Source organism: Pteropus vampyrus, unplaced genomic scaffold (genome assembly GCF_000151845.1).
Source record: "Pteropus vampyrus isolate Shadow unplaced genomic scaffold, Pvam_2.0 Scaffold548, whole genome shotgun sequence".
Taxonomy (NCBI): Eukaryota; Metazoa; Chordata; class Mammalia; order Chiroptera; family Pteropodidae; genus Pteropus; species Pteropus vampyrus.
This window is the reverse complement of record NW_011889329.1, coordinates 389160-412748: the sequence shown is the minus strand read 5'-3', so window position 1 is coordinate 412748 and position 23589 is coordinate 389160. Positions and strand designations below refer to the sequence as shown.

The 23589-nt window shown below is 34.6% G+C and overlaps 1 protein-coding gene across 1 annotated transcript in view; it reads left to right on the top strand.

Annotated features, from left to right (window-relative positions):
* Positions 1-23192, top strand: part of HPRT1 (hypoxanthine phosphoribosyltransferase 1) — a 34209-nt gene extending 11017 nt beyond the window's left edge. The window contains exons 2-8 of the mRNA XM_023525299.1: positions 4463-4569; positions 5815-6031; positions 18337-18354; positions 20139-20221; positions 21706-21752; positions 21922-21998; positions 22537-23192. Coding sequence (XP_023381067.1) covers positions 4463-4569; positions 5815-6031; positions 18337-18354; positions 20139-20221; positions 21706-21752; positions 21922-21998; positions 22537-22584 — 597 coding nt within the window. The 3' untranslated portion in view covers positions 22585-23192. The remainder of the gene's footprint in view (positions 1-4462; positions 4570-5814; positions 6032-18336; positions 18355-20138; positions 20222-21705; positions 21753-21921; positions 21999-22536) is intronic.
* Positions 23193-23589: the final 397 nt, after the last annotated feature.

Genomic DNA, 23589 nt, shown 5'->3' with positions numbered 1-23589 from the left:
TTGTCATATATGGCCTTTATTACGTTAAGGTATTTTCCTTCTATACCGATTTTGTTAAGTGTTTTGATCATAAATTGGTGCTGTATCTTGTCAAAGGCTTTTTCTGCATCTATTGATAAGATCATATGATTCTTATTTTTTAATTTGTTTATGTGGTGTATCACATGAATTGATTTGCATATGTTGAACCATCTCTGTGCTCCTGGGATAAAGTCCATTTGATCGTGGTGTATAATCTTTTAAATATGTTGCTGTATTTGGGTCGCTAGTATCTTATTTAGGATTTTTGCATCTGTGTTCATGAGAGATATCGGTCTGTAGTTTTCGTTTTTGTGTGTTATCTTTACAAGATTTGGGTATCAGGGTAATACTGGCTTCATAAATTGAGTTGGGAAGTCTTGCCTCCTCTTCTATTTTTTGGAAGAGTTTGAGGAGAATAGGTATTAAATCTTCTTTGAATATTTGGTAGAATCACTGGTGAAGCCATCTGGTCCTGGACTTTTACCTTTTGGTAGATTTTTGATGATTGATTCAATTGCCATAATGCTGATCAGTCTATTTAGATTTTCCAGTTCTTCTTGATTCAGTCTAAGAAGGTTGTATTTTTCTAAGTACTGGTCCATTTCTTCTAGGTTATTAAATTTGGTATTATATACTTTTTCATAGTATTCTTGTATGATCCTTTGTATTCCTGCAGTTTCTGTCATCATTTCTCCTCTGTCATCCCTGATTTTATATATTTGTGTCCTTTCTCTTTTTTCTTTAATGAGTCTAGCCAGGGGTTTGCCAATTTTACCTTCTCAAAGAACCAGCTCTTTGTTGCATTGATTTTTTTCTATTGTTTTTTGTTTGTTTTCAATTTTATTTAATTCTTCTCAAAATAATCGAAATAATAATTTTGATTATTTCTTTCCTTCTGCTGACTTTAGGCTTCATTTGTTTTTTCCTTTTCTAGTTTTTTAAGATGAAACATTAGGTTGTTTATTTGGGCTCGTTCTTGTTTTTGGAGATAGACCGGTAATGGTATGAACTTTCCTCTTATCACTTTTGCCGTGCTGTGTTCCAAAAGATTTTATATGTTGTACTATCATTATCATTCATTTCTATGTATCTTTTGATCTTTCTTTTTGTTTCTTCTATGACCCAGTCATTCTTCAGTAGCATGTTGTTTAATCTCTATGTATTTGTTCTTCTCTTTTTCTTTTTACGATTGATCTCTAGTTTCAAAACATTATGATCAGAGAATGTGGTTGGTATGATTTCAACCTTCTTATGTTTATTGAGGCTATCTCTGTGTCCCAGTATGTGGTCAATCCTTGAAAACGTTACATGTACACTAGAGAAGAATGAATAAGCAGCTGTTTTGTGATGAAAGGCTCTGTAAATGTCCAGTTGGTGAAATGTATCATTTATGGATTTTATTTCCTTATTGATTTTCGGTTTGGATGATCTGTCCATATCTGACAGGGGTATTTAGGTCCCCTACTATGATAATGTTTTGTTCTGTTTCTCCCTTTAGTTCTGTTAGTAAGCGTTTTATATATTCGGGGCTCCCTGATTGGGAGCATAGATATTAATAAGTGTTATGTCTTCTTGGTTTATGCTCCCCTCTATCATTATGAAGTGTCCCTCAGTATCTTTCTTTACCTTTTTTATTTTGAAGTCTATTTTGTCTGATATTAGTGCCGTTACTCTTGCTTTTTTTTCTCTGAATGACATTTGCTTGAAATATCATTTTCCACCCTATCACTTTGAGTCTATAATTGTCTTTGGAACTGAGATGTGTCTCCTGGAGGCAGCATATGGTTGGGTTTTGTTTTGTGATCCATTCTGCAACTCTGCGCCTTTTTTATTGGTGAGTTCAGTCCATTTAATTTTAGGGTGATTATTGAAATATTAGGTCTTCTTAGAGACATTTTATCTTTTGCTTTCTGGTAGCTCGGTGTTTACATTGCTTCCTTGTCCTTGTGTGTCTTTTTTTTTTTAATTTTAGTTCGGTTTTGTGGATTTCCCTCTGGTCCTTCTTGTTTTATGTTATATACTTCAGTTCTGAATCTTTGGCCAAGTGGTTACCATTACAAATATGTAGAGGATAGATATATCCTCTACATATATGTGTATACATATATATACACACACATACACACACACACACACACACACACACACACACACATATATTCATTTTCTTCTGTGTGTGCTTTATCTCCATTCATTTGAGAATTTGGATGTTTGTATCCTCCCCTTGTCTGTTATTGTCTCAATTTGTCCCTATGTATGCTGAATGTTCATTACTATCTTGCAGTAGCAATCCTATTCTTAGTAAGGGTTGTACTCCTGTTTCTATCTGTCTGCTAGTCACCTTTCACCTAATTATGTATTTTTTTTTTGTCATTTTGTTTTAGGTGAGCTGACCACTTTCAATATTTCCTGTAATGCAGGCTTCATGGTGGAGAATTCCCTCAATTTTTGTATGTCTAGAACGGTCTTTATTTCTCCTTCATATCTAAAGGAGAGCTTGCTGGATACATTATTCTTGCCTGGTAGTTCCTTTCATTGAATAGTTTGAATATTTTGAATATTTCATTCCACTCCATTTTGGCTTGTAAGGTTTGTGCTGAGAAGTCCAGTGATAATCTAATGGGTTTTTCTTTATTGGTTACCGTCATCTTTTCCCTGGCTGCCCTGAGAATTATTTTTTTGTCGTTGATTTTTGATAATTTTAATACAATGTGTCTTGGAGAAGGCTATTTTGGGTTGAGATAATTGGGTGTTTTGTTGACTTCTTGAATTCCAAGCTCCAGCTCATTCCATAAATTTGAGAAATTCTTGTCAACTATTTGTCCGCTCCTTTTCTTCCCCTTCAAGAATTCCCATTATTCTTATGTTTCTTCTGATGGTATCAGCTAGTTCTTGTATTTCTCTTTCATTATTTTTCATTCTTTGATTTCTCTCTTCTTCCTTCTGATTTATTTCTAGATTTCTCTCTTTGATATCACCGATCCTCTCCTCCATTTGGTCTACTATATTTCCTAAGCTTGCTATTTGATTTTTTATCTCTCGCAGTATGTTCTTCATCTCCAGAATTATTATTTGGCTCTTTTTGAGGGTTTCATTCTCCTTGCTAAAGAAGTCATTCTCCTCATCTAGTTGTTTTTTCAATTCCTGAAATTGTCAATATGAGTTGTTTTGGATCTCATTGAGTTTATTTCAGAAGTACCATCCTGAATTCTCTGTCATTTAAGTCTTATATTTCTATGTCTTTAATCTTATTTTCTGGATATTTTTCTTTTTCTTTCTGAGCTGCCTTGTCACCTTGGTTGTTCATGATGTTTAATGGACTGTTTCTCTGCCTGGGCATTAATGGACGTGTATTTTACTTTTTTCCCCAGAAAGATTTATTATATAAAGGTTTCTCTTTAGCCTGTTGCAAATAAGGTGTTTTTCTTTTGACTCTCAGTAGGTGGTGTCTAAGCCTCTTGGATCCCTGCTTTATATAAAGTCTTAATAATGCCTTTCTTTTTTTCTTATAGATATTCAATCATACTCGCTACCCTCAGTCTCAGTCCCTGTCAGTGTTAATGACAGTTTCGGTAGCATTTGCTCACATTCCCCTGGGGCTCTGCGATTTTCAGTCTCAGAGGATATGGGGGGAGGGGCCCTCTGGGTTGGGGGATGGGGACTGCAGCTCAGCCTCCCGTTTTGCAGTCGTGGCTAGTAATAATCAACTGTTGCTTCTCTGCCATCTCCACTTCTCTGCTTTCTGCTCTGGTCCCTGGGCACTGCCGCCAGCTGCATGGAACTCATAGCACTTCCAGGCAGGGCTGCTCAGGGAACTCGTTGCATCTTCACTCCTCCCCCTCCTCTTGCAGGGAGCTCCCGCAGCTGCGAGAAGCCGCTTCTTTATTTCTTCTAGTCCACTGCCTGACACCCGGGGTTCTGACCTGTGGTAGCTCTTATGCGCAGATCCCACACTCAGACATGCTGGCGTGCAGTTTGGCAATTTTTTGTTGAGTTTTAGATGTTCAGCTTATTGTTTCAAGGGGAGTTCCAGGGACTTCTCTCACTCCGCCATGTTTATGATGTCACTCGAGTTTTTCAAACTAAATTTTCAAATATACTCAAAAGTAGAATATTATAATGAATCCTTATGTACTCATTACCCATGTTTAAATATTATCAAATTTTGCCACATTTGTCTTAGCTCTTTAAGGTTTTTCTTTCTTTGCTAAATTAATGGATATTTTACATGTCATTTTACTTCTGCAATCTTAACAATTCATTTCTAAAACATGGTTGACTTATATAAGTGTAATTCGTTATCATACCTACAAAGTTACTGAAAGTTCTTGATATCTCATACCCAAATTTCTCTGATAGGGTAAGGTTTTTAACATCTAAATTCAATCAAATGTTTGTATCCTGTAATGCTCTCACTGAAACAGCCATATTTCTTTTTCAGATTAGCGATGATGAACCAGGTTATGACCTAGATTTATTTTGTATACCTAATCATTATGCTGAGGATTTGGAAAAGGTGTTTATTCCTCATGGACTAATTATGGACAGGTTAGTAAGATGTTAATTTGAATTTTTTTATATTAATTTCAGGTGTCAGCAATGTTCTAAGTAGTTGATATTTGATCATAAACTAGGCCAGCTTGTCTAATAATGAATGGTTTCTATTTTAAAAACTCTCTTTGCAAAAAATTAGGGGAGAGCTTACTAATTATCCAGTGTAAGTCGTGGTATACTGGGAACCTGTAGGGAGTAGAATAAAGTAAACACTGAAGGGAAATTGGAAGCATGAGCTCTAGTCGTAGTCTTTGATTTCTTAACCCTGAATAGAGTAATGGGCTGGGGCTGAATCACATGAAGGCAAGGTCAGATTTTGATTATTAGGCACATCTAACTCAACATTTTCCCCTTAAATGAATCACAGTGAAAAACTTGGTATTTAAATGCTTGCCTTGTGTGTCAGGTTATTTCAGTTTTGATTTTAAAATTATAATGTCAATTCCATGCATATTATGAAATATTCTGATTTTTAAGGCTATACATAAGAGTTCTCTCCTCAGAGCCTCCTGTGCACATTTCCTCCCTACCCATTGGCTGTGCACATATGCTATGTGAAAATATAAATATATATTTTAACACATGGGTATAGACTATCATATAGGTCTAAAATTTATTGGACATTTTTTCATATTATTATATCCAGAGCTATCCTATATATTTTAAGAGTTGCATAGCATTCCATTTTCTGGCTGTACCATAATTAATCAGTCCCTTATTGATGGACATGTAAGATCTCTCCATTATTTTGCTTTTACAGACCATACTAGAAGGAGACATCCTTTTACACACATTTAGGTGGTTGCTCAACTTAATCTATGTGGAAATTCTGGGGCAAGGGGAAGGTACTTATTGAATGTTTCGATACTACCAAATTATGCTCCAGAAAGTTATGTTAATTTATAAGAGTATTGTTTTCTTCACAGTCTCTTTTAATAATGTATATTATCAGGGAAATTTCATTTAATCAGAATTTTACAATCAATAGGTGACATGGTATCTTATTTTAAATTGCGTTTAAAAAATTTATGATAGATGTAGTGTACTCATAGTGTACTTAGCTTTTGAAGGTTTTTGTAATTTTTATCTTCACTTTATGAAGCAAAGATATACTTCATGGGGGCAAAGGATATGTTTTGTGGATGTTTAATGCTTAAAAGATGTTTTTATAAAGTTCAAATATATTTCTAATCTAATATAAATTAATTTCTATTAAATTCCTGATTTTTATTTCTGTAGGACCGAACGACTTGCTCGAGATGTGATGAAGGAGATGGGAGGCCATCACATTGTGGCCCTCTGTGTGCTCAAGGGGGGCTATAAATTCTTTGCTGACCTACTGGATTACATTAAAGCACTGAACAGAAATAGTGACAGATCCATTCCTATGACTGTAGATTTTATCAGACTGAAGAGCTACTGTGTAAGTATATTTAATATATGTTCAAAAAACATGGCAACTATAGGTTTTCCTATATGTTTTTGAAGCTCTGCAAACTATTCTGATATGTTTATTTCACTTGGTTACAGTGAGATTTTCCAATATATTCACCAGAACTTTATATCCAAGTGAATGTTGTCTTTGTCCAACTAGTCACATTGGAGGTTATATACTTATTTTATAGGTTTTTTATTATTATTATTTTTAAGAATTGCTGGTGGGATGCGTTTTACTTTTTTCTCTCTACCTACTGGTGGCAGATATTTTCTTTGGAACTAGATTGGTTTGCGTGGGAGTTATAAGGCACATGGAGCTGGTCTAATAAATAAATAAGGTGGGTCAACAGTTATTTCCTAGAAAGCACATATGGAGCGAGAGCATTGGCACATTGGAGAAACCACATTTGATACACAGTCACTCTGCTTACGTCACATGATCTCAAATGCTTCAGAATATTGATACTGGGCTGAACCAAAATCATCATTGTGATGTTTACACCGGAATTTCATCATACACAATTTCTTTGGTGATGTGAATATTTGATTTTTGTTACTTCATACTGTTACTTTGTTTCTGGTTGCAAGTTGGCAGTATAGTTCCCGTGAATTACAGTTTTCCTTAAAAATGGGATTTCTCCTAGTTTCTTCAAAGGTTAGAATAAATGTCTGGTCTTTGCTGTTTCGTGAATCTGTATTGTACTGAATCTTTGTAGAAACTTGCCTTATGTTTACATTTTCATTGAAAATAAGACCACTTATCTACATTTAACTTTCAACCTTCATTCTCTTCATTAATCATCTATTTGACCCAAGTCTTTGACTTCTTTCACATTTTCCTCAGGCCTATGATTAGACAAATCCTTTCAGTATTGTTAACATTTTTCCTATCCTGTTAAAATCTTTTATGCTCATACATCATGACATTACTTCATACTTATAAGCTCCTTTTAACTTGTCCAAGTCTTGTTTGGATTAAAGACTTGTTTAAATACAGAATTTGGATTTTTACTCAACAGAAGGTTTTCATTTTTTTCCTTCCTTCCTCCCTCCCTCCCTGCCTCCCTCCCTTCTTTTCTTCCTTCCTTCCTTCTTCCTTCCTTCCTCCCTTCCTCCTTCCTTCCCTCCCTCCCTCCCTCCCTCCCTCCCTTCCTTCCTTCCTTCCTTCCTTCCTTCCTTCCTTCCTTCCTTCCTTCCTTCCTTCCACTGGTTTACACTGTTTAGTCAGTACAGCTGCTAAGGGTATAGCTGCCTAGTTTTTAATATATTGTTGCTTAGAATCAAAACATACTTACAGTCCATGGTATGATTTCTCTTTTTGATCTTCTTAAGCACCCCCTCCCACACACACATAAAAAAAATCAATCTTGTTACTTTATGACTGATACTCCATTTCTCTGGGAATTTGAGCAGAATGTTCTTTTTTTGCAAAAAATACTCGTAAAAACAAATGAGGGGACTATAATTTTTATAGTATTTTATAGTTGTAAGCGCAATTTAAAGCAAAGGAACATTTGGACAATTTAATTCTATTTTCTACTTTTAGTTTTTATCTTGTTTCAGATCTTAGATTATTAAGCTGAACTCAACTGATAAAAAGTGTGAAATCTTAAACATAAGCAAAGCAGAATTTTAGGTTAATTTTCACATAGAGAAAAATAATATCTATATTATCTGTTCTATTTTATCTGAACTTCGGTATAGATTTACTGCTCAACAATAGGAAATTAATAATCTACATACTTTTGTGTTGATGGGAAGAGATCTAATTGTGGGCAGTAAACACACGATGCAAATGTGGAATTGTACACTTGAAACCTATTGAATTTTGCTAATGTCACCCCAATTAAAAAAAATAAAAATTATCCAAATTATAAAAAAATCCACATATATTAATTTTTAAGCTTGTCGTAAAAGGTAGTCACATATATATATATATAAAGCCAGGCAACTTAATTTGATAAAGTCATAAAATGGAAATTTAAAATTATTTACAGTATTGGTAACATTGATGTTACTATAATTTTACATGCTGATCTTAACCAGTTTGAAATAGTGCATTAAACATTGACTGATCTGTACTAATTCATAAGAAATGATCCATGAACTATTAAATGTTACTGGGATATATTAAGAGCCATAACAATGTGAACACACCCCATCTAGTTTTTCTTCAAAATAAAAATTACATTTTTCTGATTAAAAAACATGTTTTTTATAATGAAAGAAAACATACAACCACAGAAAATTATAAAGGAATTAAGTCAACCTTAATTCCACTACCACTTTTATTTCTAATATTTTAAAGAATTTTCTCTCTGTGAATACATATACATACATATTATAGTTTACCTACTCAGAGTAGCTAGGCAGAATTTTATTTGATCAGTGCCTAGATGAGAAATTGGGGATTCCAAATGCTATATTTTATGAAATCGAAGATACCACTGATTTTAAGACTACTATTTTTTGTACTACTAAGAAATAAAACACTGTTTTGATCAGTTGTAATATGTCGATTTAGAGCAATGAAATGTAGTACTATATATAATGACCTTTTATATCTCTGAAGCTCTGTGATATTCAGAAAAATGAAACAATTGACAAGTATACAAATATGTTTTCTTTATTGTGAGTTCAATTTTGTGATTTTTTTCTAAAATAGTTTAACTAAAAAAATGATGAAGCCTCAGGAGAAAAAGTTGACAGACAAATATTTTGTGGGACTATTTTTGTGTGGGCCTCAAGCAAAGGGAAAATTAGCCTGATTTTCTGAGTTATGAATTGTTATCTACATGTATATTTGAGAACAATGAGGTGTGGAGGGATTAAGCGACTTGCCCGAGATCATACAGGTCTTTGATTTGAACCCAGGCCTTTTACTCTGTACAGAACTCAGTCTTATTTGGGAACACTTTTAACTGACTTGGATCCTCTAATATAGACTTCCTACTATTTATTCTCTACTACTCAGAACAGTTGCATGCAAACAAAATTGTCAATTATGGAATTTTTCCTTCAGTCGTAGTCAAGGTTCATATAGCTGTAACTTTCAATCTTGATCTTAGAAGTTGCTTCATTAGTACCTTGATTAGGCTATCTGTTTAATATTTCAAAGATGCAAATTAGTTTATATTAATTTGTAAGAAGGTGACTATTTGAGCTTGTTAAAGAAAAATGCAGAAAATATTGCAGTAGTTTCTTAAAGTGTGTCTTATAAGAAGAGGTCAGTAGCTTTCAATCTGACCTTCTTCTGAATATTTAGTCATTTTTAAGATATGCTTTTTTCTCCAGAGCAGTTGAAGTTAAATGAGTTTACCACTTTGGTATTGACACTAGATAATCTAAAGCTTATCTTCTCTAAATCTATTTTTTTTTCTATTTATATGTATATAAAGCTAGTGAAGTGATTTATACCTTTCTCCTACTTCCTGAATTAAGACCATAGACATGGGTGGGGGAAAGAATTTATTCAGTTTAAAATGGCAGGAATGGAGATATATGCTGTCTGTGGTATAAAGACACTTTAACAGAACTAGGGTCAAAACTACATTTTCTAGCCCTTTCCTATGGATTTTCACTTTGATGAAGTCCTTGTCAGACAACTGCAGTTTTATATAAGCAACCTGATTCTTAGGCCATAAAGGTAGTGTTCAGGTTTGGTCCTGTGAAACTATAAGTTTTGTAAAAAATTAAGGAAATTGATTAATTCACTCAGCAAACACATATTGATTATCTATTGTATGCAAGGTATTGTCTTCAGCCATGAAAAGAAGTTCTATTGAACATGCTGATTTTATCAGATCCTAGTCCCAAACTAGACAAGGAATGAAAAGCATAAAGACAGGATGCAATAACTTTTGAAAGTTTGAAAATGGTATATTTGAAAATATCAGATATTAAATATCAGTACTAACGCTTCAATCTTTTCTAGTATTATGTTGTATTAAGTGTATTCTTCGATTTGATTAGAGCAGTGCTGACCAATAGAACTTTCTGTGATGATAGAAATATGCTGTATCAGTTCTGTCTAATACAGAGCCACTAGCCACATGTGGTTATTGAGCACTTGAAATATCTCTTGTGCAACAGAGGAACTGAATTTTTAATTTTATTTAATTTTAAGTAATTGCCACATATGCTTAAGTGGCTACTGTATTGAATAGTGTAGCATTAGGTGATCTATAAGGACCCTACTTCATCAGCATGTTTTTTACATTTATAAAAGCTTTTTAAAATTAAATTTATTGGGGTGACACTGGTTAATAAAATTATATAGGTTTCAAGTGTACAGGTTAGTAATACCTCATCTGTATATTGCATTGCATGTTCACCACCCAAAGTCAAATCTCCTATCACCATATATTTGACCCTCTTTACCCTTATCTGCCTCCCCCTCCCTCTTTTTCCTCTGGTAATCACTAAACTGTTGTCTGTCTATGAGTTTTCGTTTATCTTGTTCATTTGTTGCTGTCAGTTTTATATCCCACATATGGGTGAAATCATATGGTTCTCAAATTTTTCTGTTTAACTTATTTTGCTTAGTATGATCATCTCGAGGTCCATCCATGTTGTTGCAAACGGCAGTGTTTCATCTCTTCTTATGGCTGAGTAATATTCCATTGTATATATGTACCACCTCTTTTTTATCTAATCATCTATTCAAGGACACTTTGGTTGTTTCCATGTCCTGGCCACCATGAATAATGCTGCAGTGAACATCAGGGGTACCTATATCTTTTTGGATAAGTGTTTTCAAATTTGGGGGGTATATAGAAGAGGGATTACTGAGTCATATGGTGAATCTATTCCTAATTTTTTGAGGAACCTCTATTCTGTTTTCCATAGTGGTTGTATCAATTTGCATTCCCATCAGCAGTGTATGAGGGTTCCTTTCCCCCCACAACCTCTCCAACACTTGTTATTACTTGTCCTGTTGATGATAGTCATTCTAAGAGGTGTGAAGTGGTCTCTAATTGTGATTTTGACTTGCATTTTTCTAATAGCTACTGAAATTAAACATCTTTTCATATGTCAGTTGGCTGTTTGAATGCCTTCTTGGGAGAAATATCTGTTCACATCCTATGCTCATTTCTCAATTGGATCGTTTTGTTGTTGTTGAGTTGTATCAATTCTTTATACATTTTGAATATTAGCTTCTTATTGGAGGTGTTTGCAAATATCTTCTCCCATTCAATTGGTTCCCTCTTAGTTTTGTTGATGTTGTCTTTTTCTGTACAGTAGCTTTTTAGTTTGATATCGTCCCATTCATTTATTTTTGCTTTTACTTCTCTTGCCTTTGAGGTCTAATTCATAAAATCCTCCATAGGACCAAGATCCATGAGTTATTCTGCTATGCAATTTGTTGTTTTGGGTCTTCTATTTAGGTTTTTAAAATTTATTTTGAGTTATTATTGGTGTATGGTGACAGATAACAGTCTAGTTTCATTCTTTTGCATGTGGCTTTCGAGTTTTCCCAGCACCATTTATTGAAGAGGCTTCTTTTTCTCCAGACATATGAAAAGATGCTCATTTTCACAAGTTATTGGGGAAATGCAGATTAAAACCACATTGAGATACCACCTCCCACCTGTAAGAATGGCTACTATCAACAAGACAAGTAATTACAAGTGTTGGAGAGGTTGTGGGGGGAAAGGAACCCTCATACACTGCTGATGGGAATGCAAATTGATACAACCACTATGGAAAACAGAATAGAGGTTCCTCAAAAAATTAGGAATAGATTCACCATACGACTCAGTAATCCCTCTTCTGGATATCTACCCCAAAAATTTGGAAACATTTATCTGTAAAGGTATATGCACCTCAGTGTTCATTGCATCATTATTCATAATAGCTTTTTCTCAAGAATTTCTGTATGAGTTTACTTGAGCTAAACTGATAACATATGCCAGAAAACAAGATCTGAAATGCTCCTAGCTTTTTTTTTTCTTTTAAGCAACATGTTCTTTGAAAAGAACTCATAAAATACAGGTAAATAAATTAACTTATTATCTGGGCATATATCTTTCCAGACTTACTTTTTTTATGCATATCATGTTAGAAAATTGGATATCTGCCACTTTTCAGCTGAGGTACAGTATACCTCTAAAAGTATATGATTCTAATATTCTCACTTGATATTCGATCAAGATAAAGGAAAACAGTTAAAGGACAGAAGATGGTTAAGATTATGATGTGAAGAGAAAACATGATACAGTGTATGGGCTTGGGGCCTAACTGGATGTACAGGGAATGACTTTTTCCCAGTAACTCCATTCTGTGGTCCTGAAAAAATGATCTGAAGTTCATGGCAAAAAGCAAGCTGCATAGTGCTAAACCACTAAACGCCAAGCCTAGACTTTCTGCCTCACTAATACTTCTAGTCTTGCCTTTTTGGGACCCTAGCCTTAGTGATTGACCTCTCTGCACCCTCTCCTTATGGTGTCAACCTGTTTGTTCTAGCAGTTCTTTTGTCAACCCATTCATTATGAGTTTTCACACAGCTTTCTCTCCTCTTTTCCTATACCAAGCTTCAGTTCTTGTTGCTACCTAGAGATTTTCAAAATTCCTAGTGATATAAAAATAAGAATAAACACAGTTCCTTTCTATTCCCCTTCTCATTTTTTCACCTGGACTCAAGAAAGGTAGACAAAATAGAAACACAGGCACTAAGGGTATTTGTATACCCAAATTGCTTCTCTGGTAATTTTATATCATTAACAGTGACCCTCTGAGCTAAGGATAGCTTGGGCTCTCTGGCTGGAAGGAATGAGGAGATAGGATGGTAGAGAAGGATGAAGAGCGACTTGAGCAGGGGGCGCGACTCTCCCTTCTCCTGTGCTAGTTCTGTCATCTCAAGATGAGGCACATAAGAGTCACTCAGTAAAGTAATGAAGTAGGGATACAGTGGGAAGTTAGTACTAGACAGTAAGAGGGGGAAATTCTTCTGGTGGGGTAATTGATCCATAGATGCCATTTGTATGTAATTTAGGCACTTATTACCTGTATGCTAGCACAGTGGACTGCAATATTTTTCTTAAATGAGTCTGTTAGCTTCTGTTTTAAAGATGATTGTGTTTCCGTGAAAAAAAGCCTCAGAAGAGACTTGATTTAAGCTAAAAAACCTTGAGGCAGACAGGAATATGGAGATTTGGATGCTAGTGGAGCAGCAGTGTCTTGAATGCTTGGAGTTCTCTTGTCTCTTACCCTATCACCATAGCCTTTGGATCACAGGGGTTTTTCCGTGTCTCCATACTTTTCAGTTCTCAGACCGTTACTCCTTTCCTCTGTAGAAGAGGGTCAATTGGAGTTAGACTGTAATACCAAATTCCTACAGAAGATGGCACTGTTTAACTTGATTTATAGTATAAATCATTCAGTATGAGCCACTCATTGAAAGCTTCAGGTTTTGTACAATTTTTTTGTTATTAATCAATTCTCTGTATTTGAAACTCTGGGTTTTAAGTTAGTTAGAATAAAGGGTGTACATAATTTCCTCGAGCTGAGAAGTAATATGCAAGATTTTTATATCAGAAGTCATACTTAAATCTCATGCTTAGTTTGCAACAGTGAACAGTATTGACCCATTTATGTTTTTTTTCAAAAATAACACTCCATAAAAAATGGACACATATATAGAAGTATGTGACAAAAATAGAAGTATATAACAGTAAAAAGTCTTTATCCCCAATTCTCACTACTCAGAGGTAATTGCTGTTATAAACTTTTTTTAAATGCTGAACAAAAGTGGTTATAGGCAACGTATTGCTATCTACTAGTTGGTGTTTTTAATTACTATTGTTCCATGTCAGTGTGTCAGTAGCTGCATGGTATTACTTTGTCTGGATGGACTTAATTTATATAGTTCCCTGTTAATAGATACATTGATTGTCTCCAATATTTCTTTTTTATAAACAATTGATACACAGTAAACATCCTTGTATGTACCTTTACTAACTTTTGAGTGTTTTTGTAGCATTGATTCCTGGAAGTGGGTTTGCTGGGGCAAATGACGTGCATGTTTACAATTTTAATAGATATTGCCATATTATTTTCAAAAGAGATTGTGCCGATATAAATTGGTACTCTCACCAACAAAAGTGCATGTTTTCTCTCACTTTTGCCTACCTATATCATTAGGCTTAAGTTTTGCCAGTGTGAATGGGTGAACAGTAAAATAGCACTGTTGTAGTATTTGTTTCTCAGATATTTCATATATCATGGCCTTCTCTTTGTGAATTGCCTATTTGTGTTCATTCTCCATTTTCCTATTAGTTTTTTATTGTTGGAACCCAATGTATAATAGGACTATTTGTTACAGACTTTTATTTTTAGTTTGGGTTCATGTCATGCCTAGGTTTTTAGTCTAAGAATGTGAAAATATTCTGTTTTCTTCCATTCTGTTCATGGCTTTATTTTTTACATTTAGATTTTAATCCATCTGGAATTTATTTTTATGTATGCTGCGAGGTAGGGATCATACTTTATATTTTTCCCAAGTGGATACCTAGTTGATCAAACACCATTTATTGAATAATTAATCTTCTCCTTACTGACTTGAAATACCGTCTTTATCATATACTAAATCCTCATATGTTTCTGGGTCTGTTTCTGGGTTCTATTTTATTCCTTGATCTCGTTGTCTATTACTGTTCTGGTACAGAGCCGTTGTAATTGCTGTAGCTTTGTTATGGTTTGCTCTCCAGTAGGGCAAGTCTAAGCTCTTTTGTTCACCTGCTCTTTCACATTAGTTTTCTGTCTTGAATCCAGTATAGCCAAATTATGATCATTATCACCACTGACTACAGTGGGTGTGGAGCATTCCCCTTTGAAACTCCTATAAGGGTTTCTGCTGGTTTCTGCTGGGTTGATTCCTAGAAAACTAGGAACCTAAGAGGTATGCCTTAAAGAACTACTGCTCAGACTTGGTTTCCCAGACTCGGCTCAAGATGATCTGGGCCTGGACTAGACTTTTCAGGGAAATATCTTTGGAGTTGAGTAGGATATAGATCAGACCCTACAACTTGCTTGACTCATAGGAATGGTCCAGGGCCAGAACCAGACACCTGTCATGCTAATAATGTCCCTCATGGTTCAGAAATTACTGTGATTAAAGATGAGTGGCTGCCCTCTTGAAAATGGGTGCATCATACTTTTTAGGACTTAAAAGCATCAGTAATGGCCAATTAGGACTTTTTTTAATTTTTACTAATCTCTAGTTGAAAGTTACCTGGTCATTCATGTCTAGAAATATAATTCTTAGAATTTATATCATTTCGACTATCATGCTATAACATTAGATAGCTAACTTCTTAAGTCTTCTAGTTCTCATTTGATAATATGAAATGTATATGTGTATGCACAAGGACATACATATATATTTATATATGTATGTGTGTGTATGTATATATATGTGTATGTATATGTGTGTGTGTGTGTGTGTGTGTGTGTGTGTGTGTGTGTGTGTGTGTGTGTGTATGTGTGTGTGTATGGAAAAGATAGTCTTTTTAAAAATAGGTCATATATAATTTCTTAAAAGATAGAGAAACAGTATAATGTAGTGCCTGAAAGTATGGGTTTTGGAGATGGACAGCTTTGATTCAAAGCCTGGCTCAGTACTTCCTATGTGACTTTGGGCAGGTTATTTAACTTCTCTGTCTCCCATATGTAAGGTGGGGATGATAATGGGAGCCACCTCATAGAGTTAAGAAGATTAAGCGAAATAATGCACATGCAGTTCTTACAGCAGTTTCTGGTAGTTAGACCACTCCGTAAATTCAAACATGCTATTATTTCAGGAAATCTCAAAGAGTTTTTTAAATACATCAAAATTCTTTCAGTATAGGCAATTGGTTGAACCAGTAGAGATAATAAGATATTTGAATATTATTCTTCTGATATAATAAATGATTTTTGAATAACCAATGATAAATGATGGAGTGCTATTTTTTACTTATAGACTCTATGCCACATATAAAGGCATAATCTCATAAAAGTTTTACAACAATCCTGTGAGGTAGAGATATTATTATCCCCATTTTACAGATCTGGAAAGTAAGACTCAGTAAGTTTGAAGGACTTGTCCAAAGTCATAACTGTCAGTAAGTGGTAGAGCTTGAATTTGAATGTAGGTCTGTTGGGCTCCAAAGCTCTTTTTTTTTTTCCTCTGGCTTTTACATTTTAATGTTTACAGCTTACTTGACTGAATATAAGGAAACTTCAACATACAGCACTTGTCAAATTCTGTGGTCCTGTGTTAGGGTCACACCAAACTAATGTCCTCTTCAACATTTTTGGACAACTTCAAAGGATAAATGGTAATCTGTTGATTCTTTCCCCTTCCTGTTCATCCTATACACCACTGCCAGACCTATCCTCTTTCCCTTTCAGCATGTTTGGCCTATATTTAGAAGTCATTTGAAGCCTTTTCTTCAATATAGTCAGTTTTTAGTGCTAGAAGGGGCCTAGCCTTCACCTTCTGTGATTTTATTTAACCTTGCCTTTCCCACCTAATGGCCCTGTTCCACTGTGTACCTACCTCTGTGATCTTAAAAGGTCTCTGTTTCTAAAATAATTTCCGTTTCATGATAGTCACAGTAAAGCATATTTATTATGGAAAAAAAATCAAGACATATAAATTGGATGCAGTTATTTCTTGGTGGTTAGATTATGGGTTATTTGGACTTTCTCTTTCAGTTTATCTTTTGGGACACTTTGTGCATGCAAATACATATGTATATAAATATTTCCCTGTTCCTTTTGCAGTTAGTGGATGAGAATATGGGCTTTGGACCCCAAAAACACCTTGTCACATCTCTACCACTTGGCTATTTTTGTGTCTTTAGGCAAGTCATTGACTGACCTCTGAGCCTCATTTTTTTTATTTGTTTAGTAAGGATGTAGCTATTTGACATGAAATAAGCTCTCAATAATGGTAGAGATTCTCATTTTTTAAACAGTATGGAGATTATACTCTAGGGACTACAATTTTGTATTGGACAAATACTTCATGTCTCTGGACTTTGATTTGTATAAACTGCTTCATACCACTAAAAGTCTATAATTATGACTTAATTAAGGTCATGCAGGTACTTAGTATTAGAGCCAAGACTAGAATCCACTTTCTCTGTTTCATAATTCAATACTGTTTTCAAACTGTAACTCCATCCCATGGTATAAATTGCTGCAGCAGTGAGCCACAGTTACTGATGGGAAAATGCTATCCTTCAGGTGTGCCAGCTAGGGTAGAGAAAATGTTGAGAAAGAACCACATAGGCAGTGAAACAATTATTGGTCTGTTACTTGATCATATTCAATTTTACTAAAGATTTAGATTGCAGTATCTTTTGAAAGAGACAAATTAGTTGTGATATGAAGAGAGGAGTAAATTATATATGAACTGTGGTAGTAGTATTATGTATATTGTAAAATACATGCAAAATTATAGATCATACAAAGTGAGATTTTTTTAAAAGTTCTATTATTTATTTCTTGCAACCCAGTAGGTCTTATGTGCCCCACTTTTGGTGACTATTGACTTAGAAGAATACATAGAGCATTAAAATTCTGATGCAATAGGTTTGTGACAGAAATGAGAACTACAAATAAACAAAGCATGGATCATCTTGTGGCAATGATTATAACCAGCATATGAAATGCTACCTCATTCCTATAACTAGAATAAGAAAACAGATAGGACTCTTCTCTGTTTTGGAGGTAGTTGTTAGACAATATTTTCTCTAAGGGTTCTTCTAGCTGTTAAATTCTGAGAGGTAGAAGTTGGGATGAGGGTTTATGGGGGAAGGAAGCAGAGATTGGTATCTTTCTTTAGTTTAGTCCAAGAATATGAACACATCCAGAAAATGCAAATTAATTTCGGCCTAATGAGAAAATGGGTTTTGAATTAGATTCCATATGGTAGGTTTAATGCATGATTTTAGAGTTAGTGTCCAAATTATAGTCTTGAATTTTAGAGTTGGAAGACACATTAGACTAGTTCAGTTCCCTCATTTTATACATGGGAAACTGAGGCTCAGAGTAATTTTATGACTTGCCCAAGATTAGACCTCCTTTTAAGTAATTTAAAACTTTTTTTAAAATGAACATATGGGTCAGATTCTATTTTTAAAAAATCCATTGCAGTGAAAATTTTATATTAAAGAGTTCCAAATCCCCAACAGATGGCCTACTTGTTTAAATCAGCATTTGATATAGTAAAGTATCTTAAAATGAGAATTCCTTAGAGTTTATTATTATGTCATTTGAGTTATAATTAGAAACAGCCTTTCATTACACTAATTTTCATTTTTCTTTTTCTTCTAGAATGTCTTGATTGTTGAAGTAAGTTCTACATACTTTTAGCATAGTATTTATCATTTTCTAACTTAGTATGCACAGCCCTAAAGGTAAGCTAAAAAGGAAATTCCTCTTCATCAGTTTTGATGGTGGGCTTGTGTTATAAGAGAGTGAGAATGTTTTTGTTTTTGTTTTTGTTTTTTTTTGTCAAAAATATTTTGTAATTTATTTTTACTAGGTAATGGAAAATTTGGGGTGTATTTCTTACCCCTCTCTTTTTGGCCTGAGATTTTTTTCTTTCTTTTAAAGTCGATGTGTATTATTCCTATGCATTTTTTTATACTTATATTGCATATGTGTATCCATATACAAAATATATTTTGTGATTTAAAATCTTATATAGTACCACACTATATATATTCTCTCTTGCAATTTGTTATTTTCACTCAAAATTGGTTTTGAGGTTATTCATGTTGACACATAGAGTTAATTGGCCTTAAATTGCCACATAACATTGCAATATATAAATCAACCAATTTAATGCCCTACAAATAAGGAGTTTGCTTCCAATTTTTCCTACTAAAACAGGCTGCTAAGAGCATCCATTTTATTAATTCTACTTCAGATTGATTTATTTCATATGGGGTAATGCTACCTAACAAATTAGCAGCTTGAAACAACACACATTTATTATCTCAAGTTTCTTTGAGTCAGGAGCCCAACTACAGGTTAGCTGGGTCCACTGCTCTGGCTCTCATCACGCTGAATCAAGGCTGGAGCTCCTACCTCACCTGTGGCTTATGGTCCTCTTCCAGGTTAACTCAGGTTATTGGCAGAATTTAGTTCCTGAGTTCACAGGACTGAGGGCTCCGTTTTCTTGCTGGCTGCAGGCCAGGAGTCAGTCACTCAGCTCCTAAAGGCCATCCCCATGTCCTAGCACATGGCCCTCTCACATGGCAGCCGACTTCTTCAAAACCAGCAGAAGCATCTCTCTCCAGTCTGCTACAACTTATCTTGTATAATATTACCTATTCACAGGAGTGACCATCCCCTTATTTTCACAGTTCCCTCTTCACATTCAGAAGGAGAGGATTATTCCTGGTGTGTACACCAGGGGGCAGGAGTGTTTTGGAGTCCATCAGAATTCTGTCAACCACAGCTCAGAAATCTGCGTTTTTCACAAGTCACCAGCCGCAGTTGTTTCTGATGACTCACGGGCCCCACTTGGTGAAGCACTGCTTTATACCATCTGTAGAGAGTATTTTCATTGAAGAGCATTAGGATTATGGTTTAAGAAACATTTTTCCCAGTTAGAGATGGGTTTATTTTGTATCATGTCCTACTTTTGACTAACTAAAATTAACTTTCATGTAAAGACATTTTATATAGTAAAACCTTATTAATTTGGACACTTTTAAGATGGTATAAAGCAGGGTTTTGCATCTGACAGTTGCGGAGGGAGAGCATCTCAATCTTCAATTTATGAAAAAATCTCAAATACCTTTTATAATGAAGGGCGGCATCATAATACACTAATAAAACACATGTGTACATACTCTCATATATATTTAAATTCATTGTCATTGACCTCTTGGTGCCTACAAAATCTGGTCCTGAGGACTGGCATTCCTACAGCCTGCTGAAAGCCAGATGATTTATAGATTCTAGAATATCTAGTGTATGAATGAATTATGCTGAGAATTACTGCACTGAAAAAAAAAACACACTGTTATTCCCATTATACATGGGGTTTAGGTATTTTGTGTTTATATAATGACTGAATTTAAAGCTGTAATGGTTTCATTTAAATGTCTTTTCTTTTTTTAAAGGATATAATTGACACTGGCAAAACAATGCAGACCTTGCTTTCCTTGGTCAAGCAGCATAATCCAAAGATGGTCAAGGTCGCAAGGTATATATGTATATATAACATTTTGTCATAGGATATTTTCTTCATTTGAAAGAGGGTTAAGTAATTACTTCTTTGTAAGGATAAATGCTCTCAATTGTTGTTTTATCTTAAAAAAATGTAATCTCAAATAAGACTCAGTAATATCTTTCGTGAATAATTTTGCATTTGTTTGATAACTACTGAACTTGAGAATCTTTTCATCTGCTTATTGACTATTTGTATTTCTTCTCTGGAGTGGTTACCCATTTAAAGCATTGGAATTGCTTCAGAAATGAGTTACAGTTGTGCCTTATAGATGGAGCTTTAGTGAACATTCAGATCTATAGGCGTATGAGGTGCCGAGTTTCCCTGAAGTCTTAGTACAGCTTGTACTGAGTTTGATGATACCATTTCTGGACTCTTCCTGAGTAAATGCAGGTGGAGGGACATGTTTTGCTGTGAGTGGTTTCTTTGTTTTTCTTTCTAAATGGAAATTGAGTCCAAGCATATCCACTATCTAATTACTAGAAGAGAATCATGAGGAACTTGATTAGATGATCCCTTGGAGGCGGAGGCTTAAGCCAGTGGTTTTCGGCTTCCGCTGCACATTGGAATTACCTGAGAGTTTAAAAAAAAAACAAAAACAAAACCAAAAAGCAATGTATGTCTGTATCCTATCCCCAGCGATTCTGATGTCATTGGTTGGAGTGTGACCTGGGTATCCGAGTTTTGTTTTTTTAAAGTTATCATGTGATTCCGATGTGCAGCTGAAGTTGAGAATCACTTTAGGTCCTTTTCAGCTCTTTAAATATATTTCTCTAGGAAGGTATGAAATCATAGATTTTATTGGGGCCACCTTTAACATGTGTAAAGGCTTTCCAAGCACCATCTATGCTTTTTTTAATGGCTAAAAAATTTCAGCAGGCAGCACTTGAGTTATGAAATCAGCTTTTGTTAGAGTTGAATCATCCTATCTGCAGTTTTTGCTCTCAAAAATAAATACTAGCTCCTTTAGCATGCTAGTTACTTTTTAGCCTGAAGTTCTTCTTTGTAAGCCAAGTATTAAAAGTCTTAAAAGGTGATGTTCACCTCTCCCACACTCTTTGTGGCTCAGGGATTGTGTTTCTAAAGATTCTGGACTGAGAGCCCTTATCTTTTCTTTGCTCATTGGCAGTACCCACCCATTCCTCCTCCTGATTAACTGTCCTTCGAGGGTGCGGGTGCGTGGGTAGTCAGGGTGTAGCTCTCAGAAGAGTCCATTGTGTTCTAGTTGCAGATCAATCAAGGGCCTTGTCTATAGTGTGAACTCATTGCCTCCCCTGCCCGGTGATCCCTGTGATTGATTTATTTAGCTCTCTGTTTCTTAGCTCTCTTCCTTTGTGTACATTAAATCTGACCATAGTATGCTAAATACAGCTGAAACCATGTTTCAGAACATTAATATTCTCTTTTGTAATGCCCCATAGTGTCTCTATATGTTATATGTCACATTTTGTAATTAACAGCTTACTGGTCAAAAGGACCCCTCGAAGTGTTGGATATAGACCAGACTGTAAGTGAATTACTTTTTGTCAATCATTTAAACATCTGTAACTCAAACAAGTTTTATATGAAATGGTTTAGAGTTATGAGAGAATATTTGTAGAGAGGGCACATTTACAAGTATTAGATTTGAAAGTGATGTTTTCTGTATCTAAATAATGAATCATGATTCTTTGTAGTTGTTGGATTTGAAATTCCAGACAAGTTCGTTGTAGGATATGCCCTTGACTATAATGAATACTTCAGGGATTTGAACGTAAGTAAAGCTTCCTTTTCTCACTCTCATTTTTAAGGACCCATGTAAAAATTTACGAAAGAGAAGAATTGTTTGCTCTTTCCAGCACCTCATAATTTGAACAGACTGATGGTTCCCATTAGTCACATAAAGCTGTAGTCAAGTACAGCCGTCCTTAGAGCTGGAACTTGGCCAGGCTAGGGTGACACTTCTTGCTGGCTGAAACAGTTGAACAGCTTTAATACACACTAACTGTCCCATTATTATTTCAGATGATAGATGTGATCATAAGTAAGAAATAAATGAACTAATTTAAGTCTTTTAATTCACTCTTTTTTCAAATATTCTCTTTCTACTCTGGAGGCAGGAATCCTGAGAATGCATTTATGAACATGGGTGAGGAAGATTAGGAAGTCTATACAAACCTCTGTTTGTTTAGTAAAAACACCCAGCAGCATACTATTTATATTTATATAAGATATGCAAAATACTGTTCTTGCCTTTCATTTCAGAATACACTTTTCTAATGTGAATTTCTTGATTTTTATTTTTTTTTTAGCACGTCTGTGTTATTAGTGAAACTGGAAAAGCAAAATACAAAGCCTGAGATGAGAGTTTAAGTTGAGTTTGGAAATATTTGGAATCCCATTGACATCACCAGTAAAGTTATCAAATGTTCTAGTTCTGTGGCCAGCTGCTTAGTAGAGCTTATTGCATGTATCTTCTAAGAGTTTTATCTGTTTTGTATTTTAGAAATGTCAGTTGCTGCATTCCTGAACACTTTATTTGCACTATGAGCCTATAGACTATCAGTTCCCTTTGGGTGAATTGTTGTTTGACTTGTGAATGAAAAATCTCTTAAACCACACCACTATTGAATGAAAATATTGAAATCGTATCTGTAAGAAACATTTAAAGAGAAGATATATTAGTTTTTTAATTGGTATTTTAATTTTTATATATTCAGGAAAGAACAGAAGCAATTTAATATTGTTTATTATACTACTGTGTGTTTAGAAAAGTAAGAAGCAGTTTTAGTATCAATGACAGCATCCAAGAGATATTGTTATGTCAGATAAATCATATGTCCTGGAATTATTTTAGTAGTGTTTCAGTACTAGTAACTGTATTTTCCCACTTGTTCAGATTATTTCTGGTGAATCTTTGTTAACAGTTCCTTTTAAATACAAATCAATAAATTCCAAAAAAACTTTACCACTTTTTGAATTCTTCAAAATAAAAACCCTTAGAATAAAAGCTGTCTCTTTAAAAGAAACTATGCATACCTATCATTTCTCTAAAAATTAACCTAGTGTAGTTTTCTTTTGGTTACTTTTTTCTTGTCTGTTAAGTTTTAGAAGCTAGTTTAATTGTAATCTTTACCAAGCACAAAAAAATGATTATTAGGTAGAATGGATTGGTGGAGCTAGGGAAATTCTTACCTACTTCAGAGACATGATATACTTTCATGTCTTTTAAGTTTCAGACACATGATATACTTTATTACATTTTACTGTGCTAAAATAGCAGGATTTTCTTGGGATTCTGTTGGAAATTCTTTGGATTGCAATTTCATCTGCATTGCGACAATGTTTTCAGACATGTACTGTTA